The sequence below is a fragment of the Peromyscus californicus genome, unplaced genomic scaffold (assembly GCF_007827085.1).
Source record: "Peromyscus californicus insignis strain IS unplaced genomic scaffold, ASM782708v3 Scaffold_18__1_contigs__length_77618521, whole genome shotgun sequence".
NCBI lineage: Eukaryota > Metazoa > Chordata > Mammalia > Rodentia > Cricetidae > Peromyscus > Peromyscus californicus.
The window spans coordinates 16,076,774-16,091,862 of NW_026294480.1; the positions used below are offsets into that span (position 1 = coordinate 16,076,774).

The following is a 15,089-nucleotide window of genomic DNA, read 5'->3' on the forward strand; positions in this document are numbered from 1 at the left end:
TTTTCTTTTTGTTTGTGTTATGATTTCTGTAAATTTGGGTGTTTATGCACTGCCCTAGATGGGTGTCCAGTTCCTCAACTTTGTGTTGTAAGATTTGCTTAAAGAAAGGTTAGATACACCATTGACTTTTCCCAAGGAATTCTTTTACTGTAAATGCTATAAGTGCTAATTCAAGCAAGGGCAGTATAGTGATATCTAGGGGCTGAACTGCCAGATAATAAGTACCCTTGTTGAAAAGACTTGGTGGCATAAGTGAAGTATAAGTCCATGGAACAGAAAAGTAGCACAATTAAGAGGAAAATCAAACACTCTTGACTCAAGGATATCTGTATCATCAATTTTCTAACTTCAGGCTGGGATGAAAGGGAAGGAAAACACAACAGAACTTACTCATTACATTACACACATGGGAATGACTTCATCTATATATTCTCTGAAATTCTGACAAAAAAGAGACGGGGAGTTACCTTGCTAGCCAGCAAATCTCTGCATGCGATTTCATGCACAATGACAATGTTTCCTGGGACACATAAAGCAGTTTACCGTTTTCTGAAGCCATCACTGTGATATTGTACCAAGGCGTTTCTTCTCTATCAAGAACTTTTGAAGTCTTAATGGTTCCAGTATTGGCATCGATGTTAAAAAATCTGTCCTCTTCAGCACTGTGGTTGATGAAATACCTGGAAGAAAAAAAATGAAAGTCTTCTTTGTAAGAAATGATAAATAAGGACAATAAAAGATAATAAAGGAAGTTACTAAATCAAGTGCATTAAAATGCAACTATACTTTAATATCTATATTTGACTTAAGAATTCTTTAATCATTATATTTCATAGAACCTATTACAGTTGTTTCAATAGTTTAATCACATATTAAAATATTGGAGGAAAAATTAATGAATTCTGTGCATAGAAATAGGCAGTAGATTGGGAACTGGAGAAGTGGCTCAGCAGGTAAGAGAAAATATTGCTCTTATAGATAACTCAAGTTCAATTCCAAACCCCGATATCATGTGGCTCTCAGATAGATCTAAGAAGTCAACATTACAGCATAGAAGGACCTTGTTTCAGTAGATGGCCCCAAACTCATGAGTAGTCAGCACAAATTGGACTCTATATGCTATGTGTATATAGCATATGGAGTCCAATTTGTATATGTTATATATATAATGAGTTGGAATGGATAGGTTGTGGATCTGGGGAATATTGTATTAAAGAAAGTTACAGACAATGAGAAACATTTTAAACAAATGAAGATATGGATTAGTGTATGAGGGAAGCCACTAATGTTTTCTTGTGCCCCGAGCATACATTCTGTCTGTTGTGTTGCACTACTCAAGGGAAAATGAAAAACCCACTTACTGATTTGGATAAAAGAGTGAGGGACCGCCATTGTATAGCTATGACGTCACACTCAGATGGATGTAGGGAATGGAAGGAAGGATAGGACATTGTGTGGATTTCTATGCTTTCTAAACAGGAAATGTTGATTCAAAAATCAATCAGCGTTAACTTAAGTCATTGGGACAGTAGCACCCAATTTGAAAGGAAGTTGAAAGAGAAAAAGAAATAAGAACATACAGAGCTAATATCAACAGCCTTTAGAGACTAAAGTAGTTCCATCTTTTTATGAGAATAGGTGGTAGAATAAACCCAATGGAGACAAAACTAAGTCTGAGGAGTCAGGAGACAAAAAAATAGGGTGTCCCAAGCAAGGTTTAGAAATTAAGGAAAAAAAGGAACACAAATAACCAATAATTATATGGGTAGGGATTTAACCTCCTTAGCCATCAGTAGATGCAAAGTAGAACTATTTGGAGATTTCATCCCACTTCAGATAGAACGAAAGAAACGCTGCTAAGGATTCAGGAAAACAGGGAACCCTTATACACTGATATTGTGAATACAAAATAGCCCAGTCATTGTGAACAGTGAGTATAAAGATTTCACAAAAAATAAATGAGAATGAGAGCTAATATGTGAACCAATGGTACCACTTCTGGGTTTATACTAGGGTATTTGTAGGTCAGTATATCATAGAAGTGCTTGCAAAAAATATTCGTTGCAGCACTGTTTACAGTAGTCATATTAGAGAATTAGCTTAGGTGCCTGTCAATAATGAATAGATAAGTAAAATATGCAATACCCAAATATAGAATTTCATCCAAACATACTGAATAAAACTGTGCTGCCTTCATTAAAAAAGGTTATAACTAGATATTGAACACATTTTGATATACTCCATTTTAAACATACACACATATATGCGCATATGGGAAACTGAGAGCAATGGGGGATATAAAATAGAAACAAGATTTCTGAGAATGATACTGAGCTAGTGGGAGAAGCAGAGGGGTGGGACGGTATAGGAGGTGAATATTGTCAAAGTATATGAAATTCTTGAATGGGAATGCACTTATATATTTATCACTATATATAATTAATACATGCCAAAAGAAGCTTGTTGTACAAAATTGTAGTTCTGTCACTGCTATATAATCACCATACTACAAATGTGAAATAACCATAAAAAATAATATCTACCCATGATGTAAACTCTTTAGGGTCTATGTTCCAAAATACCTAAGAAGTTAGCAGAACACAACTCTGGGTGCAGCTATGAGGATGTCTCATGAGAAAGTCAGACAATGAAGCATGTGTTCTAATGAATGTATTGATGCTTTCTTTGATGGACTTATAGTATGGTGTCATTAATGGGACGTAATGAAAAATGGAAGGTAGGGTTTAAGTAGAGGAAGTAGGTCCAAGATACATGCATTGAGGCTTCATCTACCATGGCTTTCTCCTGAAGTAATTCCACTGGTGGATGCTCACCATGAAGTTCCTCTAATACATGCTCCCACCATGTGTTCCTCCACCTCATATTAAGTTCTGAGCACTGGGCCAAATGGCAAATAAGTGAACGTTTCTATAACTGTGAAACAAAATATGTATTTTTTCTCTTATTTCTTTTATGTAATGTAGACACTTGATCACCAAAATAAACTAATACAATCTACTGAAAGCTACGTCTGATATGTGACCATGAATAAAGTGAGATATTCATATTATTGAACAGTTAGATTATGGGAAGTACAATTGACTTGTGGCTAATTGCTAGTTGCCCAGTAGTCCATAAAAACCCTCCCACTGGACCAGTCTCCAGTGTAATCATTAACTAATTTATCACCAGCAGATAAAGACTTCTCTTTGCACCTTACCTAGCAAGAAATATTTTGTTAGAGTTTCAATTTTACACAGAATTATATGTTATGATTATGTATTTTCCCACCCCCTACTATGACATAAAACATGTATCTATTAATACTTCTAGTATGTATATTTCAGTGTGAAAAATGAAAGAACTTCAATTTTTCAAAATAAGATGAAATTTATTATTCAAATTAGCACTTCACTGACCAACAAACAGGCAGAAAACTTATGACTATAGTAAACAATATCACTAAAGACTGCCTTGAATTAAATACTTCCTTTCAACAATGCTATGATAAACAAGTCACTGAGTTTTTCATTCAGCACTCAATTTCCCTATGATACTATAGGCAAGGGGCAAAGATAATTAATTTTCATGATAAAGTGTATTGGAAAAGTTGTTTTTCATTTTAATAATTTCAAAATCTCATTCCTCATAGGTATTTGCTTTATGCATTATTTTCTTTCTTTTACACCCAAAAATCAAGCAAGCATCAAACATATATTTCTATACTTATTTGTTCTAAAAATATTAAAGTATAGATTACTTCTCTCTGTATTATCCTTTATATATTTGTAAATCCAGCATGTGGGTGGTAAGGAAAACTCTTTGAGATTTCTTCCCTACATAGCTGTTTTGCAATGTGGTTGATTACGAATAATAGTTTGAATAAGGTTTAATAATCTTAAATTATCCAATAAAATATGGTATAACATGGGAGTTTGACTTTCTCTGCAGTTTAACTAAAGGTCACACATCTGAAATATGGCTCTATTTCATATTTTTAAAGTTCCTTTCAGAAAGTTAGCCTATGAAATTCATGAACCACACAGATATTCAGAATGTAATCATTCTAAGTAAATAAACCAAATGTATCATTTGTCATATGGTGAATCTTGTATTATATTGCAATGTCTAATAAAATACCATGTAAACAAAGCATATACTGTATTACAAAGAATTCTCTATAATGATGGTTAAGACCCCATCATTCAGCACTTTTATCTAAAGAAGATTTTCATCAGTGAATAAAAGAGGACTGCTCTAGTCATATGCAGGTCCCTTGCATCTGAAGTGTCATGTGTGCATGTGTTTTAAAGTACAGTCTTAATCTGTATGTTCTCATTACCATTATGTAATCGATAATAATAATAAAACACAATTAAAAGGCAGGAGCACCTGGTTTTGAACAAGGCCCTACTTCCTCTGTCTCTATTCTTTTCTTATTAAATGATTCTGGGGGATAATTACCACTATATTCAGAGACACTGGGTACTGTTTTGATTAAAGTGTACTTAAACCTGAATTCAGAGAACAATAAAATTAGCCGATATGGTAAGCTAAATTTCATATTAATTTCTCTATTAAAATTGGAGAATATTTTAAAAAGTATTTGATGGTAGTTCATCTTTCCTTTAAAAGCTACGAGTCAAATATTCAATCTCAATTATTTCTTTTCTATCCATTATGCTTCATCAATTCTGCCAATGTAACCATGTAATTATTTTCAAATTTCACTTTTCCATGAGTTTGCAACATCCACAGTTAGTGGAGCATTCAGCAATTATAATCCATCGTGGATAATGTGAATATTTCTGGAGAGCTTCCGAAAGTCAGTGTACCAGACAAGATGCAGTGAGTATGGTAGCAGCATTTACTTACACAGGTTCTAATCAATCTCAGAACAAGCTATGCAAACATTTAGATTCTCAGCCACCATTAAAAAATAGTTAAAAAAAAGAAAAAGAGAGAGAGAGAGAGAGAGAGAGAGAGAGAGAGAGAGAGAGAGAGAGAGAGAGAGAGGAGAATGTTGTATGTTACAAAACTGATTTACAATCTGGGTCACAATTCAAAATATCATAAGGATTTAATTTTTATGTTAGCAAACTAATGTGTCATCAAGACCATATTAAAAATCATTCAAAAATATCTATTGATACTTTCTGCTATTTGTAAAGTAATTCAAAAAATGTCTATTTCTTAATATATCTATAGGAAAATTCAGATTATAAGTCACTGTGAAAGAAGTTAAGTTACAGACAATTTATGTAAATTTAGCTCTGAGGTTGTTCATTACATGGGAATTCCAATAATTTTCCTTTTGTGTACTGTCTTTAATGTGTGCTATTAGTCTTCCTATATGGAATGACTCTTACATATGGGACCAATTTTATTCTTCAGATAGAAGGACTAAAATGGAAGATACTGTCATTACTACATTCCCTTCTGAGTGCATATATCCATCTATACAAACAACAGATTCGAGCTACAGCCATCAATCACTGGCTTTCTGATAATTTAAAACACCAGGCCAAGCTCCAGGAGTCCAGTTGAAGAGAGAGAAGAGGGATTCTATGAGCCAGGGGCATCAAGATAATGATCGGGAAACCTAAAGAGACCAAATCAAACCAAACTAGTGGGAACTCATGAAATTCAGATCAACACCTGTGGAGCCCGCATGGGACTAGACTAGGTCCTCTGTTTAGTGAGACAGTTATGTAGCTTGATCTGCTTAAGGAGTCCCCGGCAGTAGGATCAGAATCCATCCCTGGTGCATGACCAGGCATTTTGGAGCCCAGTACCTATGATAGGACAGCTTGCACAGCCTTGAGGCAGGGAGATGGGCTTGGACCTGCCTCGACTAAATGTACCTTCCCACAGAAGGCCTTATCTTCTTGTAGGAGGGAAAGGGGGTGGGTAGGGATGGGGAGGCTGGAGGTGGGAGAAGGGAAGAGGGGGATCTTTGGTATGTAAAATGAATAAGTAAAATTTTTTTTTTGAGTTAGATAAAGCAGTTTAATAGTCCCTTCTCTGTTGTGTACTCCCTGAAGGCAGGATATTTGTCTATATTATTCCAATTAATCTTAGAAATTTATTATTAAAAATAGAGCATATACACATTAGAAATGCCATGTATTTTCTTTTTATAAATATTTTTATTTTATAATTAATTTAATTTTACATATCATCCACGGATTCCCCTGTCCTCCCTGCTCCCACCCCCGCAGCCTTCCCTCCAATCCACCGCCCCATTCCCACCTCCTCCAAGGCAAGGTCTCCCCTAGGGATTCAGCCCAGCCTGGTAGATTCAGTTGAGGCAGGTCCAGTCCCCTCCTCCCTGCACCAAGGCTGAGCACAGTGTCTCAGCATAGGCCCTAGGTTCCAAAAAGCCAGCTCATGTACCAAGGAAAAGTCCTGGTCCCACTGCCTGGAAGACAAACATGGTACCATGTACTCACTCATAAGTGGATACTAGATGTAAAGCAAAGGATAAGCAGACTGCAACTCATAACACCAGGGAGGCTACCTAGTAAAGAGGACCCTGAGAAAGACACAGGGATCGCGCAGCAACAGAGAAATGGATGAGATCTACATGAGCAAACTGGGGGTGAGCAGAGTTAATGGAGGGCAAGGGTCTGGGGAAAGAGAGCTTAGGGGAGTGGGAGGTCCCAGATGGATCAGGAACAGAGTGGAAGAACAAGGAAAGAGATACCACGATAAATGAAGACCCCATGGGAATAGGAAAAAAAAAAAACAGAAGAGAGAGAGAGGTCCCCAGAAATCCACAAAGATACCGCCACTATAGACTAGTGGCAATGGTTGAGAGAAAGCCCGAACTGACCTATTCTGGTGATCAGATGGCCAAACACCCTAACTGTCATGATGGGACTCTCATCCAGTGACTGATAGAAGCAGATGCAGAGATCCAAGGCCAAACCCCAGATGGAACTCCAAGAGTCCAATTGGCGAGAAAGAGGAGGGATTGTATGAGCAAGAGATATTGAAACCATGATTGGAATATGCACAGGGACAAATAGCCAAACTAGTGGAAACACATGAACTACAAGCCAATGGCTGAGGATCTCCCATAGAAATGGACCAGGTCCTCTGGATAAGTGAGACAGTTGATGAGCTTGAACTGTATAGGAGGCCCCCAGTCTGTGGGACCGGGACCTGTCCAAACTTTTCTTAATTTTAAAAAAAGTTAAAAAAATTTTCTGCTTTTCTTACAATTAAAATACAGGTTTTAAAGAGTGATATTTTGTTGTTTCTTAATTGAAATACATGAAAGTCATTGTGTGGTGTCTGAAAGGTATTCCCACTTTACATTCTAAATTCTAATTCTAAATCTAAAATCTAAAATTTTACAGTGTTTTACTGGAAGTGTTAAAATTCCACCTTTCTAAATGTAAACTCCAATTATTAGCGGACTGTGCCACAGAGTTCCAAAGGTTGGGGAGGGGGGAGCATTTGTTCACCTGGTAGCAATAGGTTCACATTTCTGAAAGCCTATGTCAGAAATAGGATTTTGCATTTCCTAGTACCTTCTATGTGAAGTCCCTCAGTTCTACCTCTATTACACCAGAAAGTAAATGCAGGTTGCTTAAACCAACGGGCTTTTGGTACCTGTAGGTACCACTCTAATTTTGTATATTTTTAAGCAAAAGTAATGATTATATTTCTGAAAATTGCATGTTATTTTGAGTTAAGCAAACAAACCAAAAAAAAAAAAACCAGAAAACATAAAATTGATATGGTTTGCTATAAAAATTGAATAGTCTAAAAAATTAGAAAACTGAAAAGCAAAATAAAAATAAAGTCAAGCAGAGTTTCACAATGTTTGTAAGACTACAATATTTTTAATATTATTATCATTTCTACAAGTGGGAAATTAATTTCATTTCCTGGCACATTGCAAGGTACATACCTTCTGAGTAATGTCCCTTAATTACTAAACTTATGATCCCCATGAAAGGAAGACAAATGGGGCTTGTTTTTATTTTTGTTATAATTCTCTTCCTCTCTCTCTCTTTTTTTCAGTTTGTACCTTGCATCCTATGTGAATGACACATTTTTATTAAAATCAATAATGAATGTTATGTAAATTATATACTGTAATAGCAGCTCTGGAGTTTCTAATTATTTCTAGTCAACTGAAGTAAATTCATTTTATTTTTTGAATACAAAGAAAGCATAAAATAATTGTTATGCTAATAAACCTATTAGCATTTGAAAACTATGTATCAATCATCTCTCTACGGCAACATCTAATGCTGTGAGTGTTCAGTCCCCTTTCTAATAACATGAGGAAAATACTATGTCAATCAGAAATATCACAGGACAGTAAATTAGTCATAGAACTAGTTCGTTTTTCTTGGAACATTCACATGACCACACAGCACATTGACTTACATATATTGACTTTATCTTTCAGAAGGATCTTTTAAATTTGATTTTATGAGTATAGTTCCTATAACAGTTCATTTCTCTTCCAATGTATCAGAGTTTCTTAATCTTAGTCACATGAGCTTTTGGGGTCAGAGAATTCTTTGTCATGTGACTTTGGGTATCCCAAGTTCTTTTCTGGATCTCTTTCAGTTAGTGTTACAACTTAGACACACATACCTACAAAATGCATAGGGAGGCCTTTGAAGTGTAAGGTTGTAAGAGAGTAACTCTCCCAGGAGAGGATTGGGGCTATGTGTTGCCAGTAATGGAACATGGGAGGCCTCCCCATAACCCAGACACTCTGGGGTTCTAATATCGAACTAAGAGAAATAAATGTACATTGTCTATAAGCCAACCATGCTGTGATTATTCCTTATAGAAGACAAACACACAGAATTTAAAATGGCCACAATACCCAATACTTGTAATGCTAAGTTTAAAAATTCAAAAAAAATATTCAAAATAAAGAGAAACAAAATAAGCTTTGCCCAAAAATTAAAAAAAAAAATGATGAAGTCCTTTGTATGGTTATTTGCAATGTACTCACATAAGAAAATCTAAATGACTATTGGCCTCATTTCTTTCTCTGCTCTTTGTCATGTGAATTCAGAATAAGAAGAAAGCTCTAGTTGAACTAGGAAGCAAGCTCACAGCAGATAGATAGCCAGGCAGGGGGAGCCTCAGCTTTCCAGGGTAAATGACTGTGAGAAGGAAATATTTCTCATCTTCTCACTACATATTTATTTTTTTTCTGTTTTACCAAAAGCAAGGTTGATGAATATACATCTTGATGCACAGATGTTTTTTCTTTGTACTCAAAATTTCCTTAAAATTAGACTGAAATTTGGATATGTTTAGAAAATCAAACACAGTATTTCTACAAATATTACTAGAGAAAGAGGAAAAACACACAACGAAGTAACTTAGAGCTTATTGGGGAGAGGGTACAGTCTATCTCTCTTTACCAGTATAATCTTTGATCAATTTTCTTTGATTTACCAATTATCTCCCTCCCACGCTGTGGTATGAGACTTCAAACTCAGTGGGGACACACAAAAAGAAAGCTTGAAAGTAGGAGAGGATTTCTTGGGGAGAACTGTTTCAGTGCCAAAAGGAAGAAAATGAGGTAGATCAGCAACTGAAAACAACTACAATTCCTCAATGAAATGTAGAAAAATGTCAAATGATAAAAGGGTTTTTTTTGTTTTGTTTTCATGAATGAACGCTAAAATACAGAACTGTATGCAATAAACTAGCTAGAAAACTTTCTAAGATCTTAGGTTTCCAGGGATATAAATATAGACAAAGGAGTCCATACTTCCTATTGCCAAGTAATCAAAGTTTCTGCAGTTTAATGTTATGAACACACTTTTACTCATTCAAGTATGCTAATTCATTAAATCAATGGGAAAAATTAATCATTTTCTACAATAGATGTTTAGAGGTGGTGAGATTATATTCTTCTCTGAGTGTGGAGTGTGCGTGCGTGTGTGTGTGTGTGTGTGTGTGTGTGTGTGTGTGTGTGTGTGTGAATATTTGATTTAAATATTAACCTTAAACAATAGGGAGGAGTACACCTACTCAATTTCTCTCAGGGATTGCCATCTTTACCTTTAGACTGCTAGAAATACACATAGACTATGATGTTCATCAGATGTTTAGATGACACATACTCTGGTCTTCTTGCATAGGAAGCTGTATATCCACTGAGCCAGCTTCCCAAGCCCCATCATATATTAATAATTTAATCAATTTTTGTCTGTTAATTTATTTAGATATTTAGATAATTACTTAACTATGGTAACTCAAGACATATTTTGCATATATTTATAAACATAAATCTATTTAATTCACATTAATTTACCTTGAGACATAAGCCACATCTTCAAGTACCTGTGAGGGCAAGACTACCATACCTTACTAAGCTGTTAGCACTGTCTGGATCTTGTGCCAAGACGGTGCCAACAATTGTCCCAATCTTGGCATTTTCATAGACGTCCATGACATAAGAAGGCATGGAAAAGAGTGGTGGTTCATTCACATCCCCAACAATGATCTTCAGCATGGTAGCATCTTTGAACGGACCCAGGTGGGAAAAGCGGAAGTCCAGGTGTGTATTTGCTCCTTCAATGTTGAGCGTGTAGGACTTTTTTTTCTCATAGTTCAGTGGCTGCAGAGGAACAATATGATAGCCAATGTTAAGACTTCCACATCTTTCAAAGTTGCAGTTCTTTTTGTACTTAAGAAAACCATACCAGAAAGAAGTCAACTTACTTTTCTTTAAAAAATAGTTACAATGTTTTCCTGAATTATGACATCAAAAGAGAATTAATGGCAATTCCAGACTTAATCCATAGCAAAGCAGAATATGGTTATAACCAGAAGGAAATAAATTCCCCTCAAAACATAGTATTGCTTCTCAGAGATACTTTCTAGTCCTTCCCATCCCCACCAAGAAGAAATTATTAAATGGATAATCTAAAAATATCTGCTGCTTACTTGTTTTAAATTTGAAATAAATAACTTTTTACATTTATGTAATCTACCTCATATTCTTTAATAATTATTTGTTTATTTTAAATTGGATGTTTGGTGATTTTGCTTTTGACTGTAGTTCTTTCTAGAATTATGCTCTTTACTCATTAAATACAATGTTTGAAAATATTTTCTCCTATTGTCTCTTCACTTTAATTTTTGTGTTCTTTGCTACATAGAAATTATGTAGTTCAGGTGTTTTCTTTGTTTTACTTAGAGTACTATGTAATCTACTTTGTTTCTCATATTCCTTGTTATATTATGATAGTTAGAACACAGTTTTAAAAACAGCTTTTTTTTTCTTTGCTTGGTTAAAAGTATTTTATCTTTGAACCTGTATTAACTGGTCATTATAATAATTTTAGTTTCTTCCTTACTTTTACATTTTCCAATTGGAGCTTTTCTTGTTGTAGGGGAATGAACCTTGGGCCTGATATATTAGGTAAGTATTTTACAATTTAACTGCACAGCCAGCTCTCCAACTAATATTTACCTTCCATTAAAAATACATATCAGGCATCATAATTTCAACTTTATGTGCAAATGATAGCAACTTATGCCCTTTCCCAAAGAATGCCATTCAAATATTATTGGATAAAAACATTAAACAAGTATTCTATATTAACTTTGTAAGTCATATTGAGTATTATGAATATTAGCAGTGATGCAAACTGATATAGGTATGACTGTGAATAGGTACACTGACTCTTTGAGAAGAACTTAAGTTTTGAAAATGCTAACCTTGGTGCACATTTATGCTTGCATTTGGGTATGCTTGCCAAAATGACCTCAGATTCATTTTAATTGTATGAAAGTTTGGATAGAGACATTAGAACAGATGGTGTGAGGGGCTTCCTTTTGCTTGGAACCAACCGAAATATTCATTGATGCTGCTCTTGATAAATACTTGTTAGAAAATGTACACAGAACTATTTCATCCCTATTACTGTTTATTCTCATAATGGGGTTGAAGCTTCAACATGTGATTTTGGGAGTCACATATGCCCCCCTCGACATCATTGACAAAAAGTACCTAAAAATTGCCCTTAGAGAAATTATAAACAAAATCTTCAGTACTACTGATGATTATTTCTTCTGTTCCTTCCTGATTGTCTTGGAAATAGGCCTTCTTGAGATGCAAACACTGTATAGAAGAGATAACAACTCTTTTGCCCCAAAGCAGGATCTGAAAATTGGAAAGCTCCTAAATCCATAGTGGCACAGCTGGACCACTGTAGCCATTTTGCCAATTTTTATAAGTTAAAACTTTTTAAAAAAATTCTCAAAAGTTGAGAATATATAATCTACATATATGCACATAGAATAAAAATCTTATTCCCTTAGATTTATATATTTTTAGTAGTGGGTAATTAAATCTGCAGTCCATAGACTACTATTATAACTCATTCTCTTGGAAAAGAACTGAAATTAAAAATAAATTCTGAAAATAATTAAGAACTCTCTCCAAGAAGATTTAGGTCCTGTCAGGATGTACAAATGCAAACCTTTCTTTTCTAGATTCCACTCTCCTTTAAAGAAGGAAGAATCTGTCTCTCAATTCTTTATACATCTCACTCCAGTTTAAATACATTGTCTTCAAACACTGAATATATATTCTTCTCAAGGACCAGGGAAGTGCTGGATAGAAGCTCAGTGTTTATGAGCACTACTTTTAGAGGATCACCTTCTGGTTCACAGAACCAACATGAAAGTTCACAATTATCTGTAACTCCAGTTGCAAGGGACCTGACACCCACTTCCTACCATCAAGAGCACATTGCATTTACATGGCTTACGTATTTGTCACACACATATCAAAATATAAATTAGAATAAATTAAATTTTAAAACAACAACAACAACAACAAAGACTTGTGGATGAAAACCATCCTCTTTACATCTAGACCAGATGATTGATATCTGGATATGTTGCTAATATGAAGCAGAAGACAAGAGGGCTTATATTTGCTTAAGATCAATGTTTATAATAATATTTGTTAAACTTACTTTTGTGTAAAACTTTCTGACCAACATTTTTATCATTCTTAAATTTGGGTCTTATTTGTTTGTTTTGCTAATAGTGATTATCACATCTTTTCTCACAACATTGGATTTTAAAACATCCATCTTCATTCATTCATTTTCCCAAAATTTTACTCCCTTCAACTCAGTGAAATTAGTGAAGGAAATTCTGGCCCCATTTAGTTTATTTTGATGTTATTATCAAGCTGTGCATTGAAGAGGATAGACCACACATTTCCTAGCAGATCCCTTTGGCAAAATAGATGTCACATGTCTTAATGCTGCCCACCTAATGCTAAGGTTCAGGCTGTTTGTGTGGACACATGGCTTCCTGTTGATGATCATCTAATATAAGTTTAACTACCTCCAGGCCGAGATAATCATCCTGGGAAACTGGTTTGCCAAGACTGGCAGATGGATGGATAGGGACCATCTGTAGCCACAAAGGAAGAAGAGAATAATTTCAGGTTGGGTCAGAAATTGAAGACAGTTTTACTGCCACAAATAGAAACATTTTAAAAGTGAGAGTGTCATTTCTGAACAAAAATTAGTGATATTAAATTGCACTTATAGAAAAATTGGAAGGAAATATAATCACTCATTTATTCTGTATATTTCAGAATTATGTATTCAATATCAAGTATACTACACATTGTATTATAATTACAGAAGTATATAAATGGGGCAACATATTATTTACCAATACTGTAAATGTGGTAAACATGTACAACTTACCCATCATTTATAAACTTAAAAAAAAAATTAAAAATCTTTTTTCTTTGGGATGTATATAGAATTCTACCTGTAGATCTTAATATTTTTATGTAGATGTAACCTACCATCTAATTAAATAAGAAACACAGAACCAATGCAAAGAAGAAAGCCAAGAGGTCAGAGTTAAGAGCTAAAACCTTACCCTTCCTCCTGCAGTGGTCCTACCTCTCTGAAAGAGAGCTACTTCCTATGTTAAAGTCTTTATATAGACTTTCTGTTCTGCCTTATTGGTTGTAAACCCAACCACATGACCACCTCGTCATTGCCTGTCTGTACAGACCTCCAGGTCTTCTATGGCTGGTATTGAGTTAAAGGCGTGTGTATCCAATGCTGGCTGTATCCCTGAACACACAGAGACTTACCTAGCTCTGCCTACCAAGTGCTGGGATTAAAGGCATGTGCCACCACCACCTGGCTTTCCTATAGCTTGCTAATAGCTCTGACCTCTTGGCTTTCTTCTTTGCATTGGTTCTTTGGTTCTTATTTAATAAGACTGTTAGTTACAACTACATTTGGCGCCCAATGTGGGGCTCGAACCCATAACCCTGAATAGCCCAACTCTGTGCCAATATTTTGTACAACAGCCATTGAAAGTGGTACGTAAAAAATTTCCTAAATCTATAATTTATCATTATATGAATGATATTTTACTAGCTGATTCAAATGCAGATACTTTAGAAAGAATGTTTGAAGAAGTAAAGAAAATTTTGCCTTGCTGGGGATTACAAATTGCTCCTGAAAGGATACAAAGAAGAGATTCTATTAATTATTTAGGACATAAAATAGAGCTACAAAAAATTAGACCCCAAAAGGTACAAATTAGGAGAGATCGACTACAGACTCTTAATGACTTTCAAAGATTATTTGGAGACATTTCTCATCTACGAACTATTGTTGGGGTAAAAAATGATGAACTGCATAATTTGTTTAAAACCTTAGAAGGTGACAAGGACTTAAATAGTCCAAGAGAATTATCACTTGAAGCTGAGAAAGAATTGGCTTTGGTAGAAAAGAAAGTACATGAAGGGCACGTAGATCATATTGATCCAAAGCTGGATTGCATTTTGGTTATTTTACCTTCTAGGCATTCTCCTACAGAAATATTAATGCAGAGTAAAGATATTATATTGGAATGGATATTTTTACCAAATAAACCAAATAAAAAATTAAAAACTTATGTGGAAAAAAATCTCTGACTTGATTTGGAAAGGAAAATTGAGACTTCGTCAATTAGCAGGAATAGACCCAGCAAAAATTGTCATACCTTTAACTAAGGAGGACATTGAAAAATTATGGACAGAAAGTGAACCTTGACAA

The 15,089-nt window shown here is 34.9% G+C and overlaps 1 protein-coding gene across 6 annotated transcripts in view; it reads right to left on the minus strand.

The window, feature by feature from the left end:
- Cdh18 (cadherin 18) overlaps window positions 1-15,089 on the minus strand; it is an 845,179-nt gene that overhangs the window by 60,675 nt on the left and 769,415 nt on the right. For all 6 annotated transcript variants that reach the window (XM_052743062.1, XM_052743063.1, XM_052743064.1 and 3 more), the window contains 2 exons: window positions 10,359-10,612; window positions 544-680 (listed from right to left, as the gene is read on the minus strand). In XM_052743062.1, the coding sequence (XP_052599022.1) occupies window positions 544-680; window positions 10,359-10,612 (391 nt within the window). The remainder of the gene's footprint in view (window positions 1-543; window positions 681-10,358; window positions 10,613-15,089) is intronic.